We start from the raw sequence: 25,308 nt of genomic DNA, 5'->3' as shown, positions 1-25,308 counted from the left end.
CTCCAGAAGGAGGGAGATTGTGGTCAGAAAAGGGTCTTTCTGCCCAGGGAATGACAGGCAGGCACGAGTTTTCCTTGCTGATGCTCCAAACCGGGCAGACACAAGCTACCTCTGAACTGCCGGCTGTGACCCTGCTAGCGTGGTGCTCTGCCTCATCTAATAGACCTGCTGAGAAGTAGAGCTCATTACGTCAAGCAACGTGGCCAGGGCTGGCTTCCAGCCAGCTGGCTTGAAGCGGAAACAAAGTTCAGGTCTGCTACAATCAATTCTCTGGACATGCCCAAAATTAATTTTGACAAGAAGATAAGACTACAGGGTGAAGTAAAGAAAAAACAGGATGAGAAATATTTATATAAGGTCAGACAGTTCAAGTTGGAGGCCTGATGAAATTCGCCACAGAATGCTTAAGGAACTATCCTATCTTCATGTGTGTAAACTGTGGCTTTATTTGTTAAAAACAAAAACAAAAACAAAAACAAAAACAAACAAAAACCCAACTCCTGACTCAGCAGCACTGTGAGTTATATGCATGTGTAAATATTATGAGTAGAAATCTGCTCTAATACCTCTCTTTTTCCCCTATCCCTAATTCTCTATAGTATCTAATAGTCATCGACCTCTAAATTGGTAAGAGTTATTAAAAGTATTGAATTATCTTCAGGATGCTGAAACGGGTGCAAATTATCTGACATGCAAGTTATATATGTGAAAAACATTCACTCAAATGACTTTTGAAACACAAGCAGTTATTTTTAAAAACTCACATAGGACAGAGGAGTCCCAGAAGACTGGAGCAAGGCAAAGATCTATCTTTTCCAAAAAGGGGAAAAAAGCTGACTCAAGGAATTTCAGGTTAGTTCAGCCAATTTACAGAAACTTTCTAAACCCAAACTTTCTAGATTCAAGCTCCAACAGTTTAAATACACTATCCATCTGCAAATCCCTAAAAGCTAAAAGTTAGTACAACTTGGGTTTCTCAAGACCATATTAGGTCTCTGACTATGCAAAGCCCCTAGTAGATAGGAGAGAAACAGTAGATGCAATGTATTTTGACCAAAGCAAGGTCCTACATCACATTCTTATCATCAAGTAAAAAACTATGGTATCACCATAAGATGGGCATACACCTGCTCAAAAAATGTTTTCCAAGAGTAGGTAAGAGCTATTCACTTTCAAAACAGAACAGAAATGGTGGGGGGAGGTGCATGGGAAATCCTCCTAAAGTTGGGCAGAARAAACAGGGTTAAAATGTAAACAGAAAAAAAATCCAAAGCACAAAAATAAAAAACAACTTAAAAGAATATAGACACTGGAAATGAAAGGCCTTAAAAATCAGTTTCTGATTAAAGGATTTTTATAATCCTGTCATTCTATGCAAAAATCCATCAGTGATAAACCTGTCTGTAGCTAAAATGACTGAAGTTTTCCCAAAGGTGTTTTCCACATTTTCTTGCCTAATTGTTTGGTATTAACAGTTATAAAGCTCTGGTCTTAATCTACTTTGCCAGAGTTCTTGCTAAATTCTGGTAATAAATGCTAATTTCAAGCAACATCACCCCTGGCTAGGAAAAGGCCCAGGGAGAAGCTTTATCTCCAAAACTTTGGTGACAGTGTAATTCAATTGTTAGAACGGTACATTAAGCTTTTGCGAATGTGTATCAAGGACTCCTATTCAGCTTGAGCTCTTTAGTCTACCAGACAGCACCTTTTGGGTCTCCGTTCCCCACAGGCACGTCCTGGCTGCAGACCCATCTCTCCGAAGCTGTCTCCCTCTTCAGCCCCTGCACTGGACAGGCTCCCAGCTGCAGAGAGGTTTATTTGTCCCAGACACAGTAATCAGACAAGTTAATGCTGATCTTGCACAAGATCCTAGGCAGAAACCCCCAGAATCCCTGAACCCGAAAACAATTTTCTTGCAAATAGAGTCTGGAGTATTACTGTGTCCTTTAGCTGTTACAAGCCTTTGTTTAATCACGTAACTTCACAGTCCAGATTTATAAACAACCCCTTCAAAGAATTTGCTGGACAGGTTATCCATAAAGAGTGAGGGTGGAAGGATTTACCTTGTTCATAGAGGAAAGACTAGCAAGTCAGCACAGACCGATAAGAAGATCCCTGGTCTCAAGGAATGAGGTTTAGGTAAGTGAGAAAAGGGAGTGTGTGCAAAGCAGAAAGCTAGCCTCCCACTTCTGATCTATTAAAACAACTCCCATAGCAATGCAAGGAGACGCTGCCCAGTAAATGAACTTCTCTATGCCTGGACAGTGGTTTACATTTGCAAACTTAATGCAATCTGTGGGAGAAAGCTTGGTTTAATTATTTCTTACGACTCACATATCCAGAGTACACTGCAGAAGTATCTGTAACATCCCTTACAGTGCTACATATTCCTCTAGCTCAAACATCATACAACCCACATGCTTGTTTCATGATCTAGAAACCCTAGGTAACTGAAGATTTTGCCCAGGAGAGTTACAGACATGGTATAAGATGCTGTACCTCAACACCACTATTTTCAGATAGAAGTTTATAAAATATTAATTTTTCTTTGTGAAATGTAGAGAATCTGAAGGAATTATTACACTTAAAAAAATTATTTTTCCTCAGAAGGAAATGTGAAGCAGTTTGTCATGAACAAGTATTAAACAGGGAACATTTGTCACTTTGCCATGACATCCCACTTATAGCCGGAAGGAAGGTGGGTGGTAGAACATTTTGGGGAAAGTCAAGTACTGTTTATCAGCCCAGGCAGAAATAATGCTGCCAGTTTTTATTACTACACTTTTAAGGCACTTCGTTTAATTGTATCTGTAATTTGAATACGCAGCCAGTACAAGTCAGCAGCTAGAGAAATAAGGTCTTACTCAGTATCATGCTTGCTATTATAGAAGCATTTAAGCATTTATAACAAAACTGACTCTTACAAAGATCTTTATGAATATTGACAGAACATGGATTTTGCACATGCAAATGCATACTGCTTCTCTTGAATTACAGACTTATATTATTAGTTAAATTTAACCACAGAAATCCATAATCCTCCTGTTAATAAATGTGAAGCAAAATCCTCCAATATAATACATACTCTGCATTAAAGCTATGGGCAGCAGTGGCTGCCATACATGGTGAGCAAACGAATAGATCTGCTTTGACTACCATAAAATTAATCAATAATAATATCTGAACTAATGAAATAGCCACTTGTAAAAATCAGTATTGCCCATGAGCTTTCATAAACATGATTAATTTCTATGCATTAAACTGTATTATTGAAGGGGGAAGTCATTAAGCATCTTTCAGCTACCCCTTGTTGATAGTAATAAGAAAAAGACTGTAGTTTCTGAAGCTGCTCCTCTTCCTGAAATCTTTTAAAATCTAATTACTGTGGATGGGGGAGGAATATTCAAATCAGTCATAAACCTTCCTTTGCATATTACTGTTATTCTTCTGATGGCCACCAGGGAATCTTTATAAACCACAGAAATCAAGTCTTTGCTAAAGAACTGTTATACACAAGTTTAAATGCCTTGCATGAGGGATGGCAGAATTCACAGGTATTCAGTTTTATATTCACTGTAGTTGACTCAAATGATCTCTTAGCAAAGGAAAGGTTAAGAACACTGGTCTAGCAGTATCTAGCCCATACAGGAAGGATATCAGCCAGCAGTGCTCCCTTGCGAACTGGGAATTAAAAAAAAGAGGTTGAGGAATGCAGATGCAGATTCTGGCTCTGTGACTCTTCTTTCCTAACCTGGGAAGAGGATGAACATGGAAGGCAGTGGGGGAAAGAGTGTCTGAGCAGACGATAGGGCAGTCAGAAAGACACACGGATTTGAAATGGTTTTCCCCTCTTTGAAACCTAAACAGAACTAGTACATGCTGAGCCTGAGCTGCAGAGACTACGAAATAGTCCTTGTATCTGAATTTTCCAAACAAAACCTGCAAAATGCTGGAGAAGCTAACCTGTTTTTATCCTTTATTGTAAAAACGTGGCTTCCAATAAAACTCTTCTCTTGAGGCAAGGCAGCTGTTCCAGGGAGGCCGTGGACAGCGGCTGGAGAGCTGCGGTGCTCAAACACAGCCAGAGAGCTCACCTCTGCCAGGGCCGGCTTGGCTCGGGACACTGTCCCGGGGCACTCAGCTCAGCTCAGTTCAGTGACTCAGAGCGACCCAGGAAGCGTGGTGATCCCCCTGAGGGGGCTCCACAAGCATCTACAGTGTCTAATACTCCACACAATTTTGCATCCAAGATGTTGAAAGCTCTCCGCAACATTTGTTTGCTATGTATCTTAAATCCCACTCCAAGAGAAAAACAAGGCCAGAAAGGTTAGACATATTCTTCAAGAAAGTGTCTTTCTATTCCCAGTGGTAGAACAGGAGAAGAAATCACAGGTGAAATTTTCATCTTGCCAAAATCAATGAGATTTTTGTTGCTGTCTTCACCAGACTCATGTTTTTACAACACAAAACTTGGTTCCCATTTTCACCCTTTTCTCAGCTATTTAAGCCTTCCAACTTAAAAGTGACAAAAGAATAGTAGAACCTAAACTTCCCTTCTGAAAATTACTTTGCAGTAAATTAGAAATTAATCATCAAAAAATGGGAGTGTGATTATCACAAGCCTCAAGTATCCTAGGAATTTGTTCAGAGACAAAAAATACCAGAAAACATTACTTTTCACTATGGATGGTGAGACACTTAGAATGGACGTGCAATTTCTAGAAGAAATCAATATTTCTTTCTCTGGGTGACACTTCTGACAAGTTAGCAGCTAAAAAGGGTGAGAGTCAGGCATTCCTCACCAGGACAGCCACGTTATCAGTTACGTGGACAGGGATGAAAGGGTGTCAGTGAACAATGTTTGGCCTGAGGAGGATCCACTTGCTAAGGTGCACCTTGCTTTTCTTATTTGTGCCCCACGCACATATTTGCTCTCAGATACAGGAGGGTGGATAGCAGGTATTCAGCTCCTTCTTTGGTCCCAGGATTAAAATACCATGAAAAAGCCATACACATGTTCAAGATCTGAGAGTTCAGGTTTGCATAGCATCACTATAACAAAATTTTCTGCTTTGCCACATTGAGATTAATAAGAAACTACAACTCTGTGAGTAAGGCAATTAATATTTAGATCTATCCCCTCTGAATTAAATTATTATCACAGAAACTGACCTAATTAGATCTGAGTAGGTCAAAGAATGATCAGGAATGATTTTTTATTTCTAAAGCCACATTATTTAAAAAAGCAGATACAATTATGATTTTACAGCCCTCCTGATGGCAAGAGTAATAACTGAAAAGGCATAATTTTGCCTGTAAAAGGGCATTTGTGCAAATGAAATACAATCTCCATTACTTTTAGCCATACAACACTAACTTGTTTAAAACAACCTGGCAGTAATTTTACTGCCAGGAGGGAATCTGTTACCCTTTGGACTACAAAAAATGAAGTGCATAGAGAACGTTATTGTAGCTAGTCTGTTTTTTGTAGGTCAGGCCACTGTACTGCAGGCAGAGAGTTCTCTGCAGGGACAAGTTCTAAACTTTTCAGTGCTGGTAGGTGTACTGTAATTTCTCTTTCCATTAAAATATCTAGAAATTGGTGAATCCTGTCCACTCAAAGGGTACTATTTCCGAAGAAACAACAGAACAACTGAATAAGTATTCTAGTGCAACACTCATACATTTCCAGTTGAACTTTTGGAAATGTTGCCTTTCTCCCCATTGAATATACCATCTTTATCTTCCAATTTAACAGCTTCAGTAGCAGTTTTTGTATTAGCCTTATTTTGATAAGGAATGTGGGTTTTTAAGGACATAAGTTGTGCTGATATAACTATAATTACACAGTATGCAACCACTATGTATTTTTTCTCATGCTATACCTTAACAGGTAAAATTTCACTGTTTTATCATTGTTAGCATAGTTATAGCAAAACAGATTTAAATCAGCTTTAAAGCAGCAGCTGCAAAGGGTGCTACAAAGCAGCAAACAGCCAAATTGCTACAGCTATATACTGAGCACCACTTGTGGAAATTACCTTATTTCATATGCATATGGCAAATATGTGCCAAATCCATAACCTATGTAAATCAATTGACAATGGTTTACAGTCTAACCCTAACTAAATCTTCATGTCCAACCATGTAGACTGTAGACTTCTCTGAGGAAAGTCCATGACAGACTAGCTGCAATAACCTCAGTTGTTCACAGTGCAGCTAATGCTGATCTATCTGTTCCTTCAACCAAATTATGGTAGGGGAGGTGCTCATTACCCACATTTAGATATAAGCAGGCCAGTAACAGTGCCGTACTTTCACCCAGAATTCAGTAAGCAGCACCTCCATAAATAAGTTCCATTCTCCACAAAGGAAGTCCTCCGATAATGTGTCCTCCTGGCTGCTGCTTATGCAGAGGTAAGCCAAGAACCAGTACCTCAAGCACTTCTTGATCTCTTTCTGCATTTTGCTTACCACCTAACCCTTGAGTGCCTTTCCCTCAGCAGTAAGCCCCTTCATCCCATGCCATCCCTCTTTCCCTTACACCAACACTGAGTGTGCAGTAGCCACCAAGGGACAGCAGAAGCTGAAGGAAATAGCGGGAAAAGGATAAGTCCTAACTGTTAAGGGTCACTGGTCTGAGCACAGGACAGTCTGGTACAGAGCTACCAAGGCAAGGTGGGGGTTTTTTGGATGGGGGAGAAGGGGAAATGGAGTTGAGAAAACAGATTCTGGGCTGAATACTGAGGAGGAGGCAGCGCCCTGGGAGGGAAACCTTTGCCTTCAAACCCCCTCTACTGGATCAACAGTGGCTTTGGATGTGGGGGAGGAAGTCTGGGATGACTTCCCTTTGTATGACCCATACACTTGTGTAACTTACTGTCTGCTGAAGGGCAGGTTTTTTACACTGTATGATCCACCAAGGATCTACATATGAAAATATAATAGTGATACTGAAATGCATGCAGCCACTGTTAGTTGCTAGACTGCACTGTAGATATTTAGCTATATTCACACTAACATTTTAAGTTTTAGATCAAATACTAGGACCCTTTCTTTTCCCTTACATGGGTCTATAGAGTAGAACTCAAATCATAATATTGATAAAAGTATTCTACAGCAATTAACCTCATATAATGCTTGAGACAATGATTGCTCTCCAGTATATCACAGGTTTTTTTCTGCATTTGAAAGATGGTGATCTCAGGTCTATTTTATTTTCTATGGTTTCTTATTTAAATAATTTTAAAGACAAGATTTAGACTTAAATATCTTGAGGATAATAGATTTTGTCCTACCATAGATTATTTTTCTGAGACAATGTAATGCAGTGGGCAATAAGAGAGCAGGCTTCCCAAACTACAGTACTTTTATAATCAATTTCATAGTGATGCTCATCATATCATGATTTCAAAGCAGCAAATATCTAGCAAAGATCTTCAAGCATCTGTTGCTGATACCTGCCACCACTGCTGCTTAATTGCAACACAGAATACAACCACCGCTATTGATGGTGGCACATGGGAAACAAAGCAAATTAATTCCTACTCTAGAATACATAAACAAATACTGGTTACAAGTCAGAAGAAGTGTTGCTCTGCAAACTTCTAGCTTGCTATTCATTGTTAGAATAGCATTCTACCCTCCYAAGCCCTTAGTTTGAAATCTAATACAATGAAATACAACTAAGTAGGAGCCTGAATAAAATACATACATATATTTATATGCTTATATCAATGAATGTTCTTTTTGGCTTCTTCTGAAGCACCTGCATATCTTTGTCATATACAATGTGACACAGAAATGTGTTTGCACTTGTTTGAAGAACACACACTACTTCAGTACTACTCTGTTACCTATAAGGAAGTCCTCTTACAGGAAAGAATATGTATTACACTACTTTTCTAACAGATACCTGCCCTTTTCCAAATTAAGATTATGTTGGTAATCAGAGTCAGTAACGTAATTTCATTTCCTCTATTAAACTTCAAAAATATTAGAGTAATTTATTTCACGAGAGATACTTCCTCACTTAGCATTACTATGCTTACCAATTACATTTTCAAGGATCAGAATGGCCACTCTTTTCTTAACACAATTTATTGACTTAATTTCTGAATAAAATCCTTCTATCATTTTTCTAATTTAAGAGGAATTGTCACCATCTACTAGGTTACATAAGACAGAAAGTATTGTATAATTTGCTATGAACCTTCATATGAGGCCTTTAATACAAGCCCTCATTTGTGCAACTCAGGAACACATGTAGAACACTTACCTGGAACCGATAAAAGGTTCCATCATCCTTTAGTGTTAGAACATGGTCTGAGATTGGAAAGAAATAGCCATGTGCTGCCATCAATGTTCCCAAATGTAGAGCTTCCACTGTCAGAAGAACAAAAGAAAAGCAAGGGAAATTCAGAAGGTTAAAAGATTTATTTGTAGCAACTTAGTTTTCTTGTTTGGATTCATCCCATCTCCTGCAGATAACCACTTGGCTCCAAAACAAGGTCCTGGCATCACGAAAGCCCCGTCTTTTTCTGTATAACATAATGACGGCATCAAAAAAAAGTACTCTCCTTAACAAATGGCTATTAGAATTCCCATTTGTAGCTGCAGTTCCACTGCTTTATTAGCATTAGCAGGTGGCTCCCATGACATTCACTCACTTGCTTTGAAGCTGACAAAACTGTTATCATTCTTACCCAGACTGTGCAGCCTGCTTTTTCTCTTCAGAACAGTTTCAGATTACATGACATTAGAACAGGAGATTCCAACTACATGATATCTTCCTCATGAACTTTATCAGAACTACAGTAAAGGATAGAGATTTCCTTAGAAGTATCATTACTGGAATATAATGAAGAATAACTTTAATTCACTTTAGTGTACAAAACCATAATATGCAACAGTCAGGATTATATGCGTTCTTGTATTTTCAGTGAACCACTGTCCAGTATCAGTCCCTGAAGTTTCTTATTCAATATTGTCTTTGTAGTTACTTGATTTGGCCCACAAGAACACAATGTTGTAGGAAGAGAGCAGCATTAGTTAGTCATGCTCCTGCTGCAGTATTCAAGTCCTACTGTGTTTCATTCTTTACCAGATTCCTTTACCAATCTTGTAAGAACTCTGGTTTATACTGTTAAAATAGCTGCATAGCAATTTCTCTTGTTACTTTAAATATTTCCTAGCACAATCTACTAACATAAGTCCACAACCAGTGAGGCATCCTAATTTAAAATTTAATTTTTTTGAGAGGAGCACAAGGTTTTCTGAGCCACTTTGTTTGGGCCCCACCACAAAGCCACTGGTGACAGAAGGTGGTGCTGGACAGGAGGACAGTACTGCTGCAAGACAACACCAGGGATGAGAAAAGGAAACAGCACAACAAAAAGGCCATATAAGAAGTCTAGGGAGTAAGGAGAAGCTGGGAAGGGGAAGGAAGAAAAAGACAAAGAAGAAAAAGACAGAAGCAGTGAGACCTACCTGAAAAAGGGGGATCTCCAATCTAAAATATGGATTCAGTACGAATCCAATAAGTATGCAGACTCTGTAAGTATGAATATTTTCACTACAGAAAATGTTACAGTTTTACATTTCAAAAAAAAAAAAAAAGCAAAATAGCAATTCTTCATGACCATCACCATCACCACACACACATTCAAATTCATCCTTTAAAAAGACCTAATTTGTTTCTGTTGCCTGTAATTTGACTCTTAGCAATGGCAATCATAAATGTTTCAGCACAGATCCGCCTTATCCTGCCTCTCTCAAACATCACAGTGGCAACTGAGGAGACTTCAGTCACAGCACTGTCATGCAGAAATAAATGCTAGTCCTGCTATATCATTGCTAAACGGTGATGAAACTGGGATTCATTTATGCTTCACGCATTATTATTTTGGATATGAGAATGAAATACAGACACATTTATTCACCTGTATTTCATCAGTATTCCAGAGTATTCCCTCTTTCACCTGTTTGCTCACCTAGACACATTCATTGGTATATGTAATACAGGAGGAGGAGTGGGTCATTTTTAAGCTATCCTGAAGCTAGTAAGTGTGCAGAAGGAGCAAAAAGGGGGATTTGGACAGTACTTCATTGAGAGCACATAACCTTACCAGGGTTTATTTCATACCTTGTCCTCTCACATATCCTTGTGCTTTCTTTGTTTTGCAAACTAGTTCCAGCCCCTCTGGGCAGAGCCATCATCCAAGCAAACCCAGCATGCTCTTTTTGTCAGTGAACTCTACGATCTGCTACAAAACGCAACAATCCTGCTAAGAAACCTTTTCCAAAGCGCCAGCCTACAAAAAAAACTTTCAAACAGAAGGAAGTTAGTTGCTTCTGTCCTGATGCTTGGGATGTGTGCAAATCCATTTCTGAATTTTATCCCAGTTAATGTAATTCCATATATTTTTGTTATTTATATCTTTTAAGCCACTAAATTCTATTATCTCTTGGAACAGACATCTTGAGGCAATAAATTCTGTAGCAATTCAGTTGTCAAAGTTTGTTTAATTTGTTTTGTTGCCTACCTTTTAATTTTGTAAAGCTTTTCTTTCTTCTTCACACTGTGACTTATTGTTAACGTTTATAACATTCTTTTTGCAGGTATTATGTATCTTTAAAGAACAAGAGCAAAAAAAAGGAAGAAATGTGCTGATATTTTTTAGAGAAAGGATTTCTAAGATAAGGATGATAGGGCTTGCCAGGAAAGGCCAGAGCGTATTACTTCCACAACTCTGATGCAGATTAGAGAGCATTCTGTTCAGATTTAGAAGAAACTAAATAGGCTCCAGATCTGATTCATGCTCTTCCTGAACTCTGAATTGTAATACTTTTCAAGAGGACAAGGAGTTCACATTATTCCTCTTTACGCAGAAATCATTAGACCGCATGTGGGATACCAGGTCCAATTTTAGGCCTCCCAGTACAAGGCATGTAGGCATGGAGGGAGCTCAGGGGAGGGCCGCCAAGGTGGTAAGGGCTGGAGCACCAGCCCTGTAAGGAGAGGCTGGGGGAGCTGGACTTGATCAGCCTGGAGTAGAGATGTCTTCAGGGGGACCTAACAGCAGCATGCTACAAGGAGATTATCAAACAATGGAGCCATGCTCCTTATGGAAGTGCATGGCAGTAAAACAAGAGACAATGGTCATATACTAAAAGACAGGAGGTTCTGACTTGACATAGGGAAAAGATTTTTCGCCAWGAGAATAGTCAAGCAGGGGAAAACATTTCACAGAGAGGTTATGCAGTCTCCATCCTTGGAGGTTTTCAAGATCCAGTAAAGCTCTGAGCACTCTGGTCTGACCTCAGAGCTGACCCTTCTTAGAGCAGCAGGTTGGACTACAGACCTCCTGAGGTCCCTTCCAGCCTGAATGATATTATTACTCTGTAGTTTGAGGTGGGTGAAGCAGAAATGAAGAGCAGAAAACAGGGATGGACACAGTTGCAGAAGAAATTATTTAAAATGTCCYGCCAGAGCAGTTTATAATCCTAGGAGTGTTGCTTATAGGAGGAGCACGAGGAAAGATGTCAAAGGCCTGTATTTGTCCCATTTTCCAGTAAGCACCCAATGATGGTAACTAAGTGTATGGTCACTACTGATTCTCTACAGCGAAAATGAAGAAAGAGAGCTGGCCTCCTCCAGAAGGCAATTAAGCTCAGTTTAGCTCTGAATCATTTTCAGCAGAAGCCTCTCTCTCTCTCTCCTTCAGCTATGTATGGAGATYTGAGGCGGTTTTACTCTCACCTCAGGCATCTCATTCAGCTAGGATAAAGCTACGCCAAATCAATGTTAAGGTACCTCTTTGTCCCTATACACAGCCCTTATAAGTGAAGAGGGACATATAAACTGATCACATCTCTTGTTTTTTGCTTCAGTTAATAAACAATTACTTTTCATTTTTTAGTGCTACTAATCCAGCACCTTATTCCAGCATTGCATTATATGTAAGTGCAATAATAATCCTTTTTAATAACAATCTAAGATCCACTGTAGCTCAGAACTAACTCTGAGAATGCGAGTAGTATCTGCCTTATTTAAAAAAAAAGAAAAAAGTTCAAGCTGTAAGAATAAAGAGATTAACAGAGTCATTCCACTTGAAAGTCTAAAATCCTCTCCATCAGTCTCCTCTGTCAATAGGGCAACCGCATAACCAAAGCATCTTCAATACTCTGTTTTTGCACAGAGGTTGAATAACCTATAAATCAAATACCCCTCAAATAGGAGAACAACTGGGCAGTTGTTCTCATAGACATCTCATAGACTGGTAAAAGACTAATGTCACTGTTCTCCACACACCAGCAGTAGAACTGCACAGAAAGAAAACTCAGCTCCCAGAAGTTTTCTAATCTCCAAACAAGAAGTACACCAGTGTATCACAGACACAACAAAGGCAACACTTTGATATGCATCTCAGTTTGCTAATCAGTCTGAAAAAGGAATACTCTAAGAAGCCCAGCTGAAGTAAGACAGTAGGATTTAGGGAGAAAAACCATGAGCTTGAATAGGAAAGCACAGCCAGGAGAAGACTAGACCTACACACCTAAAGGTCTAGGAAGTTCAGTTCAGACAGATTCTGTATTCCCCACCTATTCCTGCATGTGGAGTTAGGGGACAAACACTTAAAGAAACACCATCCATCTCAAAGAATGGCAGACAGGGATTAGGAACATCAAAAACTTCTATGAAGTGCATTGGAAAAGAAAAAGAAGCCTTGAAGAATACTTTTAAATATAAAAGTTCCCAGGTAAAAAGAGAAATGTTTATATATATTTGGAATACAAATTTCAAAAATAAAAGCAATAAAATATTGTTTCTTTAGATGGTAAGTGCACACAGACACACACAGAAATGTGAAATGCATACAACTGTATGATTTCCAAATCATCAGTCACTGTATGTTAGAATATGCAATATAATCTACATTCTCAGCTACACCCAAATAGCCTCGTTGAAAAGGCATAATTCAAATCGCAGTCAACTGCTATACTATGAATAAATGCTGCAGTCAGAGACATCACACAAATATCTGATGGAGACAAAGTTCACTGAGGTTTAACAGGTAGAACAGAGTAGATTCAGCTTCCTCTGTTCTTGACTGCTTGTTTTGAAGATATCAATCATTTGAACCAAGGTTCCAGGCATACTTTGTAGCAGTGGTAGTGCTGAGAAGTAGAGAGGCGTAGTCAAGAAACAAAAATCACCCAAAGCTCTGTTTTAACCTTTCATACTTAAAAAAGGACAGTGCACTGGAGGAGTTGCAAGTTATAGCAGATAATAGAAAAAAAAAGCCATATGTGAAAGATAGAAATACATCTTCATAAACCTGCTTCATTTTAACGGGATATGTATTATCTTGATGTGAATTCAAATGGTCGCTGTTGGTGTAGCTTTGATTCTTAATGCATACACAATTGCTGGGCTAAACCTCAGAGAAAGCTTAAAATTTCATGGTTCATTCTGCTGTTGAACTTTATTTAGCTGAGTGGATGAAGTGAATAACACATAAATAGATTGATTAGCAATCATTTCTCTGAGAAGTAATATTGCCCTGCCATCTGCTATGCCATTATAAGGAGAGTGATCTTGATGGATTAAATGCTAGCCACTTTTAATATACTTTGTTATACAACAATGTCAGAAATCTTCTACGCTTTGGGACAACGCAAACCTGATGAAATCTGAAGAACGAAAAATATATCCTGGTTGTCGAGCTTGCATTTTATTTTCTTTTTAAACCTAGTGCAGTTTTAACCCCATTGCATAAATGGGATTTTTCTCCTTACTGTAATAGCTATTGTATGAATTGATGATTATTTGTTCATTTTAAATTGCAGGGTATGGTAGTATCAGTGGAACAAGTTGTTTCTTATGATAACATACATAGGAGAGGACTAAAGAGGAGGAATTGTTCCTTGGTTTTCTTTGGAATAAACATGTTTCTCTGCTCTGAAAACCCTTAAAGGACATGTTTTCAGGGGTTAGTGTGGATTCTAGTTTTTCTCAGCATGTAAGGGCTTCAGGTGAGATAGTTGTCATATTTATGTTTTCTCTGAAGTCCATAAAACACTTTACTCTATAGTATCATACCATTTATAGCACCGTCACCACATCTGAAGTGGCTTGTGATAATCTCTGAGGGACTAAAGAGAAAATATGGTGTTTTCCACTTCAGCTCCACTTCAGAACGGCATTTCCCAGACTCTCTCTAAATGTTCCTCTGTGAATTTCAGCCCTGGAGAAACAAGGAACATGGTCTGGGGCATTTTGTGCCTTGAAGATCATTGTATGATGTAGGTGACAATGAAAACCCCAAACTAGCAAGTTTTTCATACACTTGATGCTACAATGTCAAGCAAACAAAAGCCTCTCTTTCCATCAAACAATAAAGTGTTTGCTGTTCTGGGGTATTTGGCTAATCTAAAATCCATCATAGTACTGAAGTGCATTGCTCTACCACACTGCTGCCTGGAAAGGAAATCAATGACTCAGAACTTCACAGGCACACATTCATTTTAAGTGTCGAATGCCAAGACATCATCACTTACTCTCACCTCACTCCTGCTGTCATTTCATTGCCAGTCTGAACACAAGCTGCAAAGGATTAACTTTATGTTAAAGCAATAAAATACAACCTGCTTCTCACGCTCACACAGTGTGTAGGAGAGGCAGGCTCTGGGCCTGACTGTGGCATTTAAAGAGCGGAAAATAAAACAGAAAAGTTGTTAAACGCCTACTTCGCTATAAACTGCTCTGTTTTGACCCATCTAAGGGATGGAATTTGCAAAGGGAGCAGCACCCAGCGAGAGTCATTTCAGGTAGGGAAAAAAATTCAGTGAAAGAAAAGGCACTATTTACCCAAAGGCACATTTACCAAAAAAAGAAAATCATGTCTGATTCTAAGATACCCATCAAAAACCAAGCTACCTATCACCAAAGCAGCTTACGAAAATAGACAGGATTTTTCTCATGCATTGTGCTAGACAGTGGCTGCTGACGCCATCAGCAGCCCAAAGAGACAGTCATCAGTAGGAACATTGCTCAGCATTTAAGGGGGGAACCTAGCAGAGATGTGCCATGAATCCAGCCCTGCACAAGGAGCGGTAATGTGCACTCTTATATTCTGAGCTCATCTATAATGTAGGGTGCCACTTACATACCTATCCCAGGTCTAGAAACAATGATGTACATACCTGAAATGATGACTACTTTGTTCACAGAAATGTCCAAAAAGGTATAGTGAACCAGGGGTGCACTATCAGCCTTGCATTATACATAACCCTGGAATGATTTTATCCATACTAGGTCAACAAAAGTCATGCCACTGTGGAAGACTGAAAGAAGGGAGGAGCTGAACTACAATTTCTTGAAGGAAAAAAAAAAGCAAAACACCTTCCTTCACTCTCAGGGAAAAAAAAAAAGGAAAGAAAGGAAAGAGTTATCATAAAATAGAAAAAAGATGATAGTCCTTGAAATGGAAGTCACCTATCACTGTCAGCAGTACACAGACAGTTTTCTCTCAAAAACTTCATTAATATTGTCCATTAAATTTTCATGTGATTATTTCCCACTGGATTTAAGCTGATTCACATAATAACTGGTGTTACCTCCTATTAAAACTTGACTTTTCTTTTCTTAATAAAATTGTATTTTGAAGAAATGCCCCCTGAGACCTCAAATTGTAATGGGTTGAGAGGAGCAACCATAGTTTTCACGGTGACAAGAGAAAAAAGGCTGTTGCAATTTGACGCGTCAAGAGGCAGACAAATGGGTAGTGAGGTATTAGAATTGAGCAGTGCTATACATAAAAATCTTCTTAAATTCACATCTAAGAGATGTATTTGGCATGTTTGTTTGGCATACTTAAAACCAGCAGCTCCACAGAGTGGAAAAAATTCATCTAAGCTGCAAGCATTAGGTAGACTTAACTACTAGGGAAAACAGGACACAACACAATTTAGCCACTGCATAACCACTTCATTGAGCACACAGCGATGAAAAGCAGCCTGAATGTGTTCAAATTCACATTCAGTTCTCCCTTCACCTCTCCTCAAGTTTTTAAAGTGTCTACCTATATCACACCAGTAATCAGGCCTTCCAATGAGAGAATTTAGCTCTGTACACACCAGCACAAGTGAAGATTTATAAAACATTTCTTCTAATTTCAGTATTACTATCCTTGAATATTTCTATTTTCAATCTTGTTTGTTAACAGGCATCACAGACTTTTTTGTTTCTTTAATTCTTGGTAACTCCTGTCACTTTAAATTGAAATGATATAAGGATGAAATCCAGAGTCCACTGAAGTATGGGCTTCCTGTTTTTCCCACTGGCACTTCCTCTGATTCTACAATTTCTTAGTTTGAGTTTTCACTTCTGTGCTGTTTCAGGGGCAAAACACAGAAAATCCAAAACTGTATGTCTTGTTTACCCAAATGACAGTCTGAACTTCTTCTTTTCATAAGGTATTTGCTGACACTTCACTCATCCTCCCTTCAGTATGAAACGCTGTGCTACTATTTACATTCACGTGAATACACTTTGGAGCAAACCTGGCACAGACAAAAGCAGAAATATTTACAAAGAAAATCATTATCACAAAATAAAAATATTCTCGAAAATTTTCTCAGATAAAATCTTGTTCCACAATTTCAAGCATCCACAGAAGACTCAAAATACTGGACATAGACCACTTCTGCTCAGTTGTAGAACTCTTATGCTATTGTATCAGATTCTGTTGCATACTGCTTGTCACTTTCTGTTAGGACACCAGCTCTCCCAACTTTTGTCTCCCCCAGGGGCCAGGTCTGTAGACGTGTGATCGTGTCATTTCGCTGCAAACATATGGCATGGAGCCATGCAATACGTTCTCCACGGTTCATGACACCTAAGAAGCTGCACTAGCAGGTGTCAGCCAGGAAAAATATTTTACACCATGGTCCCTTCAGACATGGAGTCCTGAACGACAGAAAACTTTCCTGGCTGCAGCACCGTGTCACAGCTTCTCCCTTGCTTGGGGACAGTCATGGCCAGGCATTGCTGGCCACATCTCCAGTTCCCCTCTCAGTCAGCTGTGTTTGAAAATCACAGGCATGGAAATAGTTACAGCAATGCACTTCACATATATGACAAACAGGTACTACCACAGCCAGGTATGTGTTGGCATGGGGTGGGGGGAAGATCGTGTTCAAGGCTTGGCAGATCTAGGGCATGTGAATAAGCAGTGCAGTCTATGCACCGCTTAGATTTGTGACCAGCAATACAGTGCAATGGCAAGAGTGGGGCAGACTTTTTCAATACAAAAAATATTTGTTCCTGAAGGAACTACAGAAAATAATATTGTTGAATCACAGGAATGTCAGCTAATGTGGAGTTTTTTAAGTTGGGTGAGGGCAAGCAATAGCTAGCAATAAAATCTTGCTATGAGTACTGCTGGTTAAGATGAATCATGAGACTTTTTTAGTCTCTGAGTCTGTTTTGATATCAATTACTACTACATCAACCATTAATTTTGTATCATTGTCATACATTGCTATCATAATCACAAAACACCCACTTGTGACCAAGCAGTTTAGATAGTACAAAGAAAATGCAGCAGCAGCTGGAATAATAACTGCCTCTTTCCCTGCACTCTATACAGTAAAGAAGAATATAATCTTCTTTATAACAATTTTCATACCTCTGGCAAACCGTGAGCATAAAAAGGTGAAAATAATGTATTTCTTTCAATTGGAAAAATGCTGTGCATTTAAAGTCCAGAAAGAGTCAAAAGCCTAAAATGGTGTCATTCAGGCACACATCATAGAAAAATACCATCAAAGCTCAGGTAAGGCAACAACAACAACAACAAGCTGTGGAGGTAACTTTCCAAAAAATAACACAGGTATGTCATTCCCAATTACACAGCTTTATTTGTGATGAGTATATATAAAAAAACAGAGCAGTTGTTGAAACAGAATCACTTTTAGAGAGTAAATGAAGTAAAATACATTTCACTGTCCACATCAAAATGAAGGATTAGAGAGAGTAAACTTTAAAGATGCTGCAAGATTCCATTTTATGCCATTTTTAAAATCTGAATCACATATTCCTGTTGTTGAATAACTCCACTCCCAGTGCTCAGTTTTCCCTGTTGTAGAGGATTTACACAGATAATTGTAGAGAACTGATAGTTCAGCAAGATAAACTCTTTACTAGTAAAAATATGGAAAAACTGTTAGCTTTTTGACAGATATTAACTAGCCAAAATAGCTTCAAAAAAGCCCTTCCATAAGGRCTTTTTTTGCACAATGAAAAAAAAAAAAAGAAGAGATCTCAGCAAGTGACCTATTTCTTCTCTAGTGGCAGAATCTAAATGTAGAAGGAAGAGATACCACTGCTGACAACAACAGCAAAAAAATATAAAAGCATTTAAAGTAAATTGATAAAATGAACAATACCACATAGCTGGGTCAACATAATGGTCACTCTGTGTAATAAGGGAAGTCAAATATTAAATTGCTGAACTGTTAGCAGTAGTGTGTAATTTATCACTTAAATTAGCCTCAGCACTAAAGGAAAAAAAAGGTGGCAAATGTGATTACAAGTTTTAAAAAGATCTCTGGAAAAAAAGATGAGAAAAAAAGATGAATAAGAATGATGTCCATACAGACAATATGATAGGAACAAAAATAAAGGGTAGAATGAGTAAAAATATAGATAAATGTCACGGAACAAGAATGACTCAGAACAGCTTTTATTGGTGGATGCAATGTCTCATAACTCTACAACTGTTCCTTTGTGGAGTTAATGAACATACAAGATCATGAAAATGATCTGGTTGATGTATTAACTTGGATTTCCAAAGGACTCTCGGCACAATTCCCCCAAAGGTTTTAAAGGAAGTAAGCTGACCTGCGATAGAAAGTCATGGAACGAGCAATAGGCAGGAAGATAGGAACAAAGGTTAGGCATAGATGATCAGTTATCACATAGGAGGRAGGCAACCACTGTACTCCTGTAGCTATATTTGGTAGATCCTGCACTGTTCAATATCCTCCTAAAATATCTACAGAAGAATGTGGCTGATGATACAACAGAATTTGCTAAAAGCACAACCTTACTGAGGTAATTAAAAAATGAAGAGTTGTGAAGATATGTAGAAGGATCTCTCAAAACTGACTAACTGGACAATACAACAGTGGATGGAACTGAATGTTGATAAACGCTAAGCAATTCAGACATGAACACTCCCTCCCCAAGTTTACATGCCCTGTAAGGAGCTATATGTTAGCTACTGTTGCTCAATGAAGCGCCACCGTAGACGATTCTGTGAAAATGTCTGCTCAAACTTCAAACAGAACATAATGAATTATTAGCAAAGAAATAGAAAACAAACTAGCAGATGACATTATTATACTGCATACCTCACCCACATCATCAATTCTGAGCAGAGTTCTGGTGATTTCATTTCACATATTCATTTCACATTAAAGCTGGAAAAGGCAGCAGAAGGGGAATAAGGATGATAAAAGACATAGGAAGGCTTCCATACAACAAGTGCTGTTGCAAATCAGAAAGTGGATGATGGAGGACAGCTATTATACCAGTCTATAAAATCATGACTAGCCAAGAGACAGTGATGGGATAACTGCTTCTCACAACCCAAGAACTCGGAGTCAACCAATGAAATTATCAGGCAGACACTTCAAAACAAATAAAAAATACACCTACAATACCTGATTAAACTGTGGAATGTATTGTTATTGGGTGTTGTAAAGGCAATGGAAGAAAGGTCATTCAAGAACTACTAAACAAAAACTGTAGGCACCAGTCCAGGTCAGGGAGCTCCCTAAGATCCAGGGGGGCAGCAGAGGGGAAGGTGCGCCGAGGGACTGCTACTACCCTGGGCCTGCTGTCAGAGCCCCTTCCTAAGTTTTTGTGACTGATCACTGTGAGAAACAGCTTACAGGTCCAGACGGTCTGACTGCAGTACTGCCTGTCCTGTTCATATTGACTTTGTTGTATAAAATCCATTTAATTTCTAGTGTTTTGGAGTGTGCATTGCACATAAATTAATTTGCATTATTAGCTATGTTTTTTCTTGCTGTACAGAAGATTCTTGGCTTGCTGATTTTTAAAAAATTTCCTATTATTTGCAACCTCTAGTATTTGCAAAGGCTTTTGGCGTGGGGAATATCTTTTAATGTTAGAATTGAAGTCACAATATATTTATCTGCTAATTTGTCTTCATGGAGATAATTTCAGCATGGCAGAATATTGTCTAAATGTAGCATGCAGGAACATAAATAGACCTTTCACTTCTATTTTATTCTCAGCCACTCATCATTACTATGGTAAAAGCTATTGTGAATTACCTTTGATCTATTTTCTGGAAGAGTAAGTTTTCATCTGTTTCAGATAGCTCAAGGAACATATTTCACAAAGTTCATTAACATGAACTTTAAACCCTTAGAATTTTACAGTTGAAACTCTTTAAATAGTTATATCTATATGTTTAATTTTATTATGCAGTTATGGTGGCAGCCACTATTACTAAAAATTCATGTCAGGTTTAACTGTGGAACTATAAATCCCCATACTTAATTTTTTCAAAGCAGCCTACTTGAAAATATCCTCAAGTTAGGTGACAAACATATGAAGCTATCTCAAGAAATAGCAGCTTTCATTTATATTATAAATAAAAAATCAACTACTTATTATTTCTCTGAAAGACCTTAATCAGAAAACTTAAATTTTTTTAAACCCAAGGTTACTATGATATAGCAGTTGTTTATTTATTAGATTTTTGCTTTGTTTTTGTAATGGCAGTGATTACATTTGAAGATGTTAATAATTCCAGAATTCCAAAATGTAAATATTTCACATTTACAGTTCTTCATAAGTTTCCTAATAAGCTTAAAAGCTATTAAAAATGTTGAGTTTTCCCCTTTATCTAATGCATGTGTTATATTTAAGTAGACAGCAATTAAGAAACAAATTTCCAAAAGCAATTGTAAATTACCATTTATAATTTCTGTATGCCCAGTCTGAGATAAATGGGATCTTTTTGTTTATTTGATATTAACTAATTGTAATTAATTTAGTTGTTAATTAATTGGAGGTCCACTAAACTTAATCAGATTCTGGTGTCACTGGTTATTTTATGTTTTGTAGACCCAAGTTTACATACTCCCAAGCAGAATAAAGTCTTGCAACTACAAAACCACAGTGGACATGGCTCTTGTCACCCAGCCTGCCACACAAGCAGTGAAACTCCTGCTTATTTTTTAGCTTCAGTTTGTCTGTTTTCCTATCTGTAAAATTAGGCTAAGTGAGCAAACACAACCAGTGAAATCAGAGGAAAGGAGAAACATAAGAGTGAGAATATGTGAATGGAGAAAAGGAGGAACTGATTTGTGTCATATTGCTCAGGTACACCATAGCTTGGGAGCAAGCTGGTAGCTTTTTTTCGCACTGCCAAACAGGTTTCTTACCTCTTCTGCACCTGACAGAATTGCTACACTTAGATCCAATAACCAGCCATAAGTAGACCAGAACCAAAGGATTCTCTGTAGAGTAAAACTAGGGAATGAATGATGGAGAAAAAAATTGGAAGAGAAGAGGAAGAGAGAGAGAGGGAAGGGTTAGTTGAAAAATACAGAGACTCAAGTATTAATCTGTCCAAGGTGAAATGGCAAACAATGTCCTGTACCTGGTACACTGCTGCACCTAGCAGTTCACTTAGTCTTGAACCCTCAGTGTGTCCCTCTGTCAATGTGTGGACAGCAGTATTTCTCTGTACGGGCTGTGTGAAAACTGAAAACCATCTTACAGACAGTTGTTAACAAAAACAAGAAAGGGCCGTACATTAACATTTCAGTCATCAAATACTACATACAAGACATAAATATCAAAACATTTTTGTTTACTTGACTATAAATAGCTGAAAGAGCCGTTGGCTAGATGAATAGATTTCAACTGCTTTTATTCAATTAAATTGTCCAGATTTATAATCTCACTTCCACCTACGTGTGCCTTCCATTACTATATAACATAGTTCTCTGGGAAACAAGGGAGCAGAAAGTTAATGAAGTCTCTAAACAATTATTTAACTGCTTTTAATTAAATATGCTGGTATGAAATCAGAACTACTGCATGTTCTTCCTCTTAAGCCTCCAAAACTTGGTACGATCCCAAAGTTTCAGAAGAAACTGACAAAGAGGAAAAAAAGCACAAAAATTCTTAGAGGCTTTAGTAAAAACAAGATTAAATCTTTTATTAGTAATTTAATTCATATAATGAACTAATGAGCTTTATTTTTAAAAATTATCAGAGTGTCAGAGTTTTCCCTAAAAGGATATACCTTATATATATGATTCTTCAGTATTACTTTTGTCCTTTTATTAATATTAACAGTGACAGTAGCATAATAGTCTCTGACTATGCTGGGTAAGCAAGAAGCTGCAGCTACTGGCATGGAGAGTTACCAGGTAAGCAGACGAGATGGCAAACGAATAGTATTTCCAAGTCAGCAGGATTTGTTATCCAAAGCCAGTTATTCTGAAAATCTGATACATCAGTAGGAAGCTAATATTGGCTAGTGATATATTTGTCTCACTCCACGCTGAGACAGCGGTCACCGTATCCTTTGCTTCTGCGTGCTGACATCAAGGAAAAAGATATTGTTACAACAAACTAGAAGGAGATAATCCAGTTCAGGAACAACAGTTTCATTAGTAGACCAATGTGGTACATTTTCAGTGACAGCTAAGTAACAAAAATGGCCTGATCTATTAGTTGATTGTAAAAACTGACGATAAAGTTTTCTAAACTTTGTAAAGCTTTTGGGCTAACCCAACATCACTTTTGAATAGTTCATCTAATATATASTTTTATGACAAAGCTGTGTACTTCGGAGATAACTTGATGGGTAAAGATTTTAAACATTTAATTTAGACTTATTATAGTCTAATTTGTTGTGTAACAGAAATGGTGAAATACATACCTCCTATTGGTATAACAGAGCACCGGAAGTTCTTTCCAATGTAATCAGTTGAATTTAATGCTAACTGAATTTTCAGCTTCTGTAATCTGGATCTGGGTAATGGTTTTAGCATGAACTTTTTATTTGAGTAGGCTTCTTTAGACTTATTTTTCTAATCAGTACTCTGTATTCTACTCACTATTCTTTCTTACTTTTCACCTAACAAAGCTCTCAAAGACTTCAGTGAAAGTTGTCTTCAGGAAGAAATAAATCATGTTGAATAAAGTCCTTTATTCACACAGTTTACTACACAACATATTTTTTTGTTGCACTGGGTGCTAAATAAAAAGCAAACAAGTGAACAACATTTCATCTTTCATAACGTTCTTATTGTCTACTGAGTTCCAACGAAAATGTAGTTCACTGGTTTGTTTGTTTCAAATTTTAAAATACTGACCGAGTATCATTCATTTTGGCTAAATTAACCTTTGGATTTTAGCATGAGATACAGATTAAAGGACATGTTACACCTAATGCTGTTTTAAAAGGAATCTAGTTAACTGGGCTCATTTACAGTCAATGACAAAACCTTGGGCCTCCTGTGGGGTTTGAACTTCACCTTTAATGACTAAAACAGAGGCGGAAGGAATGGCTGTCCTGTGAAGGTAYTACATTTACCACTGAATGCAATTCTGAGTAGAATTTGGAGCCTTTAATGCTAAAGGTATGAAAAATTCTAATTAAAACAGATAACTTTGACAATATCACCATAGAATAGGGGTAGGATTAGGAAGAATGAAATTAAAGAACTCAGTTGAAGGTAACTAAAAGTAAGCAAACATGAACAGAGTTCTGCTTTATTTAGGAAATGGATATGAATATTTATAAGCTATGTTCAAATCATAATTTTAAATGATTTGAAGAGTTGTAAGATTTTCCTAATTAGAATCAAAATGAATCTATTTTGCATTAGTATGCTATAGACAAGAAAAAATGGGTTGGTTACAGAAATAATGTTACAGAACACATATTTTGTTGTACTGATAGGAGTAATATTGTTATTGTTACACAGCACATTATGCTAGAGTCAAATTCCATACTTGCAATCTCTACCTATTACTCCAATATGGACATTCCTTTATAATCTAAATAGATATAATTCAATTATTAATACTTCATAAGTAATTTAAGAGTTTATAAAATTACTTTATTCATAAATAGGATTATGTATCTAGAGTAGACGTATTTTGTAACTGGTTTATGTAACCTATTACATAGATAAAAATCTTATGGTAATGTCTTTTATTTTTTTTCTTTTATTCCTAAAGGGATTTTCAGCGTTTAGGAGATTGTACAATACACTGTATTGATTGCTAGGATGAGAAAACATTAACTATTCTATAGAGTGTCTTGTAAAATTATGTCACCTTAGGGTAACAAGAGAGGAGGAATTTTATTTAGACACACTTAGTTTGATGTAACAGGTTGCGACAGTTTGATCTATGTGCTTGATAGTAATGATAACACAAACTCTATGCATCTCTACCAGTCACGAAGCCTATTTCTTCATTTTGAGTTCAAAAACCTGTTCATTTTTAACCAGCAGCCACATGAAAAAACTAAAACATATCATATTATCAGAAGGAATGACTGTTCCTTGCAAAGAAACTGGAGATGAGCACTGATGTAGCCAACCACCTAGCTATAAGTGAGAAAATGAGCTGGTCAAGCTAGGGACATTTTAATCAGCTTCAAGAGCCAATACACGGTAATGAGGCTGCTCAAACAATACCCACACACGGGAAGAGAGGAAGCGCACACCAGGCCACTCCTGCTGTGCTGGGTACTGTGGGGAGATGCTTGTAACACATACAGTCTACCCAGGGTAACAAATTACACCAAGCTGGAAAAAATTAAAATGCCAGTGGAAAGACATGGAAGCAGAAACAGAACCCATTAAAGCTGATTCATCTTGTTGCAGTTAAGTTACAGGCAATACACCTTCGTTCACCCTTTCCAAAGCATAATCAGAATCTAAAGTCCACCAGGCTTTGGGCAAATAAAATAACCTCTACATGGGAGCACTTACCGTTTCAGCCCTCAATCCCCAGCAATGGCTAGAAGCACACTCATTACCACACACAGATAAAAGCTACCCATGCTACACACACCTAAAGGAAAAGCAACCCACACATTTTTATTTTGGTTGACTGTCATAACATCAATACCATTGGTACTAAAGGAGTGTCTGTAAATTTAGACATTTTCTATTGCCAAACAGTATGAGAGTTTTACTTTCTTCCTGTTCATCTGAGATTAAAGTCTTTAT

General features: G+C 37.7%; 1 protein-coding gene across 5 annotated transcripts in view; it reads right to left on the bottom strand.

Annotated features, from left to right (window-relative positions):
- The window catches only part of RGS7 (regulator of G protein signaling 7), a 136,473-nt gene that overhangs the window by 62,269 nt on the left and 48,896 nt on the right, over positions 1–25,308 (bottom strand). For 4 of the 5 annotated variants that reach the window (XM_026082400.1, XM_026082402.1, XM_026082403.1 and 1 more), the window contains exon 3: positions 8,279–8,385. The exons of the other annotated variant lie outside the window; for it this stretch is intronic. In XM_026082400.1, coding sequence (XP_025938185.1) covers positions 8,279–8,385 — 107 coding nt within the window. The remainder of the gene's footprint in view (positions 1–8,278; positions 8,386–25,308) is intronic. 5 annotated transcript variants of the gene reach the window in all.

Source organism: Apteryx rowi, unplaced genomic scaffold, assembly GCF_003343035.1.
Source record: "Apteryx rowi isolate R43461 unplaced genomic scaffold, aptRow1 scaffold_576, whole genome shotgun sequence".
Taxonomy (NCBI): Eukaryota; Metazoa; Chordata; class Aves; order Apterygiformes; family Apterygidae; genus Apteryx; species Apteryx rowi.
Note: the sequence above shows the minus strand (reverse complement) of the source record. Positions and strands in the feature narration are given on the sequence as shown.